Source organism: Octopus bimaculoides, chromosome 10, assembly GCF_001194135.2.
Source record: "Octopus bimaculoides isolate UCB-OBI-ISO-001 chromosome 10, ASM119413v2, whole genome shotgun sequence".
NCBI classification, from domain to species: Eukaryota; Metazoa; Mollusca; class Cephalopoda; order Octopoda; family Octopodidae; genus Octopus; species Octopus bimaculoides.
The window spans coordinates 16,351,189-16,360,212 of NC_068990.1; the positions used below are offsets into that span (position 1 = coordinate 16,351,189).

Genomic DNA, 9,024 nt, shown 5'->3' on the forward strand with positions numbered 1-9,024 from the left:
GAGAGAGAGAGAGAGAGAGAGAGAGAGAGAGAGCAATCGATCAATCGATACATAGAAAGGGAGGTTTGTAGGCAGACAGACATACTTCTTTACGTTTCCATTTACCAAATTCATTCACAAAGCTTTGATCAGCCAGGAGTTTTAAGATATTTGTGAAAAGGTGCTGTGGAATAGGATTGAACCCAAAACCATGTAGTTTCAAAGCAAACTTCTTAATTACACAGCCATGCCTGCACTTATATTCCTTCTGAATTCAAAGCCATTTGTATCTTTCACTGAACAAATCATGTGCTAACATTACAACTGTACCTGTGTAAGAAACCTCTGGCTGTTCTTGTCCTTTCTATCATAATTTAACCTTTCCAAAACCTCATATAAAGCCTCCACCCTTTTTACTATAAACCCTCTCAACTGAGATGATTTTCTAGTCTTTCAAATTACATACCATCCTCACCAGTGCTAATGCCATGAAAAAGAAAGCACCCAGAACACTCTATAAAATAGTTGGTGCTAGGAAATGCATCCAGCCTTGGAAACCATGTCAAAACTGAGACAGTAGAGCAAGACATGTTTCTCCAAACAGTTGGATTCTGTCAGACTGTTTAACTCAAGCCAGCATGGATGAAAGCAAAAGTGAAATAAGTGGAGACTTATAAAAGAAACCATTATTTACTTACAACCACAAAATATTCCTTGGTGACACTTCTTCATTGAAGAGATTCTCTGTTGTTGTTGTGGTAGAATACTGTTACCGTTTGTTTGAATGTTGGTTGTTCCATTTGCTATCATTAACAGATATTGATGTAGAATGGCCTTTTCAGAATTTCCTTCTGGAGTATTTACTTCTGAGAAATTCCTAAAAAAAAAATAATGCTGATCAAATAAGTAACATTTCAATGTGAGAAGCTAACAGGGAAGTCTATGTAGTCATTAGAAATAGCAGTTAAATTACCCTCAAACCACACCATGCTATCTTAAATGCAAAATATACAGGTTCAAAAAAAATAATAGCAGTTGAATCCTGGGGTCACTGTAATTGGCTATGCCCCCTCCACCAAAATTCCAGGCCATGTACCTATAGTAGAAAGGGTTACTACTACTACTACTACTGCTACTGCTGCTGGCAGAAATACCACCCTCCAGGCAGTTTCCTGCAAGTGATATATAATACTGTGTTAATTATATCCACTTACATAATACTTACCTAAAACATGCTGCTGTTGTAGCAGGTCTGTGATTAAGACTTTTCCTTTGGTCAGTCTTTTGATCAACCTTCTTTGGTTTAGAGACAAACTGACTAGTGTGAAGAGGAAATACATTCTTTCTCTCTGATAAATGGTTAACATTTAGAATTAATAATTCCTCTTTATAATCAAAGTTTGAAGAATTGTACTTCAGGTTACTGCCAGAGTTCATTTTCACATATTCAGTATTTGGTATATATTTACTGAAATGGAGATGAAAATTGAAACCAGAATTAAAAAATATGTAAATTTGATAAAAATGTTACTATGGAAGTATCTCTTGTAATTGGTAGATTTTTATTGGTTGATATCATAGGCATGGTTGCTATAGATACACAAATGGCTGTGTGGTTATGGCGTTTGCTTCCTAGATTGGTGTTCAGCCCAAGGCCAATTGAAGCCTTGTAAGTGGATTTAGTAGACAAATATTGAAGAAGTTCATCTATGTATGTATGTATGCATGAGTGTGTATGTATACATGTGTATACGTTTGTGTCCAGTTATCTTTACATCATATGAAGTTGTAAATGAGCATCACTGTCATACAACCAGTGTCATTTATTTCCAATCTTCTGTGAAAACATGTCCTGCCATTGAGAAATATTACCTTGCTTGGAAACAGATGAGAGTTGGCAACCAACCATAGATGATTTGCTTCAACAAATGCCATTTGGCTCTTTATAAAGAGAGCAATGATGATGATATAATTTAGCCTCTGATCAAGGAACAAATGTATGAACTAGAGTGTCCTAGCTGTAACCGTTTTGGTTATAAAATAACCAAAACGGTTACAGCTAGGACACTCTAGTTCATTTCTAGTGTTTAAAATATGGAGTGATTTTCTGGTATTGCAGTATTTAGGATATGGAATGGTTGGTATTCCAGTATTCTGATTTCTGTTTCACATTTTAATTGTTGTGGAGTTCTAGATTGCTTAGCATACAGCTAAAGTTGTTATGCAGTTATATCTGTATGTAATGCTAAAAGTATGATTGTGATATTGCCAGTGTAGAATGTTTTGTAGATATTTTAAAGTTGAATTGAAATGCCATGATGGAGAGGATGAAAAAATGTGAAAAGCATTGTTCAATTTATGTCTGTTACTCCATACAAGCATAGGTTAGATGAACATATTATATGGCATCTTTTTTTTTAATAACCAGATAACATTTTTGTTGTTAACACTTACAGCAGCATCATCATCATTGTTTAATGTCTGTTTTCCATGCTGGCATGGGTTGGACAGTTTGACTGAGGGTTCGAGAGCCAGGAAGTTGCACCAGGCTCCAATCTGATCTGGCAATGTTTCTACAGCTGGATGCCCTTCCTAAAGCCAACTACTCTGAGAGTGTGGTGGGTGGTTTTTACGAGCTAGCAACAATCTAAGAGATAAATGTATCCGTAGACACTACTGGTGTATTACCTCACAATGTATATATATATAAGGTAATTGGAAATCAATGGTAAAAAAAGAAAATACATGTGAGTGTTGTTATCAATATATTGTAAAAATAGATCTAACATGAAAGGTTAGCTCTTCAAGTTTCTACCGAGAGTCACAGATGTTCAACGTGGGTTCCCTTTGCCATATGGCAGATGCCTACACCACAGGCTTACTCCTGTAAGTCCTGTTGAATTTGAGAGTATGAACACTTTGTCTTTCAAATACCTGCAAAGGAACAAGTCACAAGGTGTTAGGTTGGGAGACCTTGAGGGAACCAGACCATCAATAGCAAATATATACCAGGATGGCCAATCCAGCATACTGAAAGATGCTGGCTGAGGTAATCACATATGTGTCTATGCCAATGTAATGGCGCCCTGTCTTGCTGCATGATGAAGTCAGGTACCTCTTCTTCCAACTGGGGCAACAACCAAATGAACAGCATTGTACCTTTTATTTTGAATTATCCTGTATATATAAAAATCATTGTTTTAATCTCCATCTTTTCATGCTTGAATGGGTTAGATGGAGTTTATTGAGACAGATTTTTTACAGTTTGATGCTCTTCCTGTAGTCAACCCTTACCCATTTCCAAGCAAGGTAATGTTTCCTCATGGCCAGACATATTTCTGCAGAATATTAGAAGCAAATTACATTTATTTGCAACAGTCAAGTTATGTCAAGACAAGGAGACACAAAATACACTCACACACACACACACAAAGAGATTCTTTCAGTTTCTATCCAACAAATCCATTTACAAGGCTTTTTTTCAGCCCAGGGCTATGGTAGAAGACACTTATCCAAGGAGCCATGCAGTGAGACTATGTGGTTGCAAAGCAAGCTTCTTAACCACACAGTCATGCCTCCACATAGATAAACAAACAGACAGAATGGACTTCTTTTTCAGTTTCTGTCTACCAAACTAATTTACAAAGCTTTAGACACCCCAAGGTTATAGTAGAAACCACTTGCCTGAGGTGCCACAAAGTAGGACTGAACCCAAAATTATATGGTTAGGAAGCAACCTTTTTAACCACACAGCTATGCCTGTGCCTAGCCTTGCTTATAGCTTGTATTCTAAATTATCTATTTTATATTTTACTGGGTATTTATAAATATAATATACACAATCTTTTAGTTCTTCTTAAAAAAAGGTATTCAGCACATTAGGTTTCAGTAATGAGAGTGTGTCAGTGATAATGAGACTATAAATTATTGTTTTAGCAAACATCAAATGAAGGTTGTCATTATTCTAGCTGAGAGAATTAATGAAATAAATAACTAATTAACTAATAAATTACCTGTCAACATTTACAATTATTTTCATTTTACTTTCTTGTTGTGTATCATCTGTATTCAGCTGCTTATCACAGACAGCTGGGGATATAATTTCCTGTAGAGAACAATTATTATTAACTTTAGGAAAGACAAGAAAGAAAAAAAAAATAGCAATAATGACAACAATGACTATACGTATATATACAGGATGTGATGGGAAAATTGTTGCCATTTTATATTTTAATTTTGCAAATGCGCATTGTTTTTGATTTTATTGACTACACAATACAGTATACATGATGCAATTCACTCAGCTAGAAATTTCGAAACAACATGCACTGCTTGGCATTTGCACCAGAAGTACCAATACGAACATTTCAGAGTTTTGGGTGTCAATCTGAGTCCACAAAACACGAGTGATAAAAATCAAACATTCAGTCAACATCATGGTGTTTGGAGTAATCACTAGTGATGGCAATGTTATGCCTCCATTCATCTTCCCACACAGCCTCAGACTCAACACAGAGGCCTACATCAAGGAGGTAGTGCTGTCCTGGGTCAAGAGGGTGGCTAGTGGAAGACCCTATGTCTGGCAACAGGACTCTGCATCATGCCACACAAGCAGGAAGACCCAATTATGGCAGTCAGACAATTTCTGCAACCACATCACCCCTAATATCTGGCCACCTAACTCCCCACACTACAACTCCCTTGATTATTGTGTGAGGCATAGTGGAGCAAGAGACCAACAAAACTCCTTGTAACACCAAAGATGAACTGAAGGCAAGGATTATGGCAGCACTCACCAACTTAAATAAGGAGGCTGTCCAAAAGAGTTGCAGGAGATTCCAAAGTTGTCTGGAGGCAGTGGTCGAAGCCAATGGCAGTTTTATTGAATAAATTTACTCTTTAGTATTCCAAGATATTTTTATGCAATTTTAATAAATATATGTTACAACGAAATGTCAGTGTTATTCTCATTTTTGCATAATTTAGACGACAGTTTATTCACCACACCCTGTATATATATATATATATATGAAGAGAGAGAGAGGAAAAGAGAGACAGACATGATGGGCTTCTTTTTTGGGTTCCACCTGTCAAATTAATTCACCAAGTTTTAGTTCCAGCAGTGCTATAGCAGAAGATATTTGCTCAAGGTGACACAGTGGGGCTGAATTTAAACTATGTGGTTGGGAAGCAAGAGGAGGTACAAGTAGGCCTAGAAGTACTTCAAGTTTGGTAAGACTGTCATAAACAAAAATAAAAACCCATGATAAATTACTGAATTTAAATCTCAAAACCCATCTACTGACAAGTTAACTCATACAAAGTTTAAATGCATCTGTCAACGCAAAATTTTGTCATCAAAACTACACTGGCCAAAATAAGTTTAAGACCGATGATGACAGTTCTATTCCCTCATTAATATATTTTTAACAAAACTATAAAATTATTTTACTTTTTACAGTTTATGTAGAATTTTAATCTCTTTTGAATGATACAGGTATTATATATCTTTCTACAATTCGAATAATTTTTATGTGTAATTAATTCAAATGATTAGAAATTGTTGGCAAAATAATTTTAAGACTGTACCAAGATTATGCAAATTAATAAACCAAATAGGTGGTCATATGACTGGTCAAACTACACTGTTTTGTTTAATAATCGAGCATTGTTACACATTCATTCACTATGGGAAAGCGTTGTAGTATCAGCCCAGTTACTAGATCAAAGATTGTGTTGCTTCATTAGCAAACTGTGTTTTTCATGAACATTAGCAAGCAATTAGGATGCAGCAAAACAGCTTGTGTTCAAGCATGGAAGCTTTACCAATACAAAGATTGGCATAGAACAGGTGCTCTGAGAAAAACAACAGTAGAGATGGATCAGTGAATTCATAAGCTCTCTGGAGGTAACCAAATGCTAATAGCAGTGGACATTTGCAAGCAATTATCTGATGAAACTGACATCAACTTTATAGCACAAACTGTCAGAATTTTGATTGCTTGAAAGAAGCTGATAATTTCTGAGACTAACCAGCGGAAGCAGATCAAGTTTGCTAAAAGCCATACTGAATGGATGGCCGAAGACTGGTGAAAAGCTCTTTGGAGCGATGAATCCCACTAGTGCATCTTTAGGAAAGGCTTACATTGGACATTGTCCAACTGAAGAATTCCACCCTAAGTGTGTCAAGAAAACGGTGCAAGCAGGAGGTGGGGGAGTAATGGTGTGGGCCACATTCAGCAGCTTAGGTATTGGTCCAATTGTTAAGGTTGATGGCGGACTGAATAGTGTAGACTATCTGCAATAAGTAAATGAAAATGTGCTGCCATATTTAAATAATCAGAAGGCAGTACAATTGCCCCATTCATAAGGCTAGGAAAGTTTTGCAATATTTTGAGTGCAATAATATGGTGGTTATTGAGTGGCCTCCACAGTGCCCGGATTTGAATCCAATAGAAAATTTATGGAATTATGTTTCTAAAAGAGTTCATGCTAAAAAAACCAACATACTTGTCCCAGTTATATAATTTTATTGAAGAAATATGGCAGAACATTCTAAGTGATTTTTGTGCTCATTTGTCAAACCCCATGTCCCACCGTTGTAAGACCGTAATTAAAAATAATGGCTATGGAACTAGATACTAATAATAAATTTTTGTTTGTTGATCATTTGTGCCAGGAACATAGTAGTAGACATTTGAAATCACAACTCATGTGCAAGAGAGATAGTTGAAAATTGGTGGTCAAAAACACCCTGAATGATAAAGATTTATGGAACTGAAAGCTAAAGTTGCAGTACAGCACCAACAACAATGACAGGTACTAAATCACTGTCATCAGTGAAAGTTTTTAGCAAAAGTGAAAATAGTATGGTAAACAACATAAGCCAAATTATTTTTCATTTTAAACAACATAAAAATAACAAATTGTAATATCCTGAAAACATTAAATACAGAAACAATTTTAAATATTTTTTGAAAAATGCACACCAAATTCTAATACATCAAAAATTATTAACAAAAAAAATTAAAAGTATAAAATATTGAGATAATCATGTGCTTTAATGACATATAACTGAAATATCAATGAAAATGAAACCAACAATAACGATATGAGGGTCATGAGAAGACCCGCCTGCATCAGTGAAGCTGTATTCTAGAAGTGCTGTGTGTTTCATCCACATGTAGCAAGAAAACTTTTCACACACCCTACCACAACAAATCAAGCTACATCTCTACATCTCTTCTCTTCCTTACATTTCCTCTCTCATGCACTATGCTTACCTCTCACTCCCCAATCCTGTCCTCTTGGCCCTGTTTCACTGTATCATTACTGTCCACTAGTCCCCCCCACTCCTGCCTCCCCAATATGTGTGTTCTACCCACACATAACAAGAAAACCTTTCACACACCCTACCCTGACAAACCACCCACATGTAATAAGAAAACTTGTCACACACCCTGCCCCCAACAAACCAAACTACATCTCTTCTCTTCCTCACATTTCCTCTTTCATGCACTATCCTTACCTCTCACTCCTCAACCTCACTCCTTCTATATATCCAGGTTTTCACCACTCACTGCATTCACCTCCCCACTCCCTAATCATGCTTCTTGTCCTGCCACCTATATTATGACCTTTCAACCTCAAGAGCATGCCATGGCACTTGCTTCCATCTACCTCATTCTCTATTTTTACTTGACCATCTCATTTATATTCTGATCCCTGTCCCTTGTGAGTATGCTCAGCACTTTGCCACCATCTCTACCCTGCTGTCTCCCATTCTCTCTCTCCTCTTTCTGCTCTTCCTTCAGGTTGGGTAACCATGTATCTCCTTTACAGTAGCACACCTGTTTCTGTCCTCATTCCTGATCTCTCTCTCTCCCCGACCAGGTAACCTTGGTTCTAGCTGAACTCAGAGCATAGAGAATCAAAGCAAATGTCACAAAAGTATTCTGGCTAACCCTCTAACAATGAAATATGAACCAAAATAAAGTTCTACTTGACAATGCCGCAAAGAACATTAGACCACAACAACAACGATGATGATGATGATGACTATTGCTAACAGCAGCAATGGCAGATGTTAGAGAGAGTTCCTGCTGTCACCAGAGTTTGCTCTAACTAATGACACCTGATGTTAGTAGAAGTAGCAGAGGAGCATTTGAAGAATATGGCAATAACAGAAAAAGAGGGTGATAATAGGGTATAAATTCCAGCAGAGAGGCTTGGTAATTCTTTGTGGCAAATCTATGCAAGTCTCCTGTAACACAAACAATAAAGGATCTCAAAAGTTTCAGAAAAGACAAGCACAGCTGTGACATGCTTACAAACATTCTAGCTAATAAATATATGGAATAACAAAATCAGATGGAGAAGGGTGCCATCTGTCTATATATTGCCATTGTTAAGTTTAAATTGATCATCAATAATGTTAGCTTTGTCAATTTGAATTAGTTACGGACACTGCCTCTTTAATACAGACTGGTAGAATAACAACAATACTTTCTACTATAGGCACAAGACCAGCAATTTTGAGGAAGGGGATAAATTGATTACATCCACTCCAGTGCTCAACTGGTACCTTATTTTATCAACATCGAAAGGATGAAAGGTAAAGTTGACCTTGGCAGAATTTGAACTTAAAATGTAAACATGTTTGAAATGATTAGCAGCATTTTGCCTGGCAGGCTAATGACTCTGCCAGCTCACCACCTTGTTGTTGTTGTTGTTGATGGTGATGATGATGATGGTGATAAAATGAGGTGTGAAATAAAAAAGACTGGAAAAGAGTGCCCTGGTGTATCCCACTTGTAAGGTATCTTGCAAAAGGCTTTACTGTGGCATTAGGGCTGTTAAATAGTTATTGATGAATAACATTTGCTGGGCTATGTGTTACAATCAGACATTTTGCATTAAAATTTAATGTGTCATGTTCAACTATCCATGAACATCTCAAGTAAATTAGGAAAATATGCAAAGAGGGAATTGGGGTCCCACATGAGCTTACACTTGAGAACCGAACACAATGTTTCACAATCTGCA

The 9,024-nt window shown here is 36.7% G+C and overlaps 1 protein-coding gene across 5 annotated transcripts in view; it reads right to left on the reverse strand.

Moving 5' to 3' along the window:
- Nucleotides 1-9,024, reverse strand: part of LOC106880008 (uncharacterized) — a 113,166-nt gene that overhangs the window by 25,010 nt on the left and 79,132 nt on the right. For all 5 annotated transcript variants that reach the window (XR_008265012.1, XR_008265009.1, XR_008265011.1 and 2 more), the window contains exons 20-22: nt 3,993-4,084; nt 1,205-1,447; nt 678-856 (exon numbers count right to left, since the gene is read on the reverse strand). Coding sequence is in view for 1 of the 5 variants with exons in the window: in XM_052971053.1 (XP_052827013.1) it covers nt 678-856; nt 1,205-1,447; nt 3,993-4,084 (514 nt within the window). In the remaining 4 variants the exon portion in view is untranslated. The remainder of the gene's footprint in view (nt 1-677; nt 857-1,204; nt 1,448-3,992; nt 4,085-9,024) is intronic.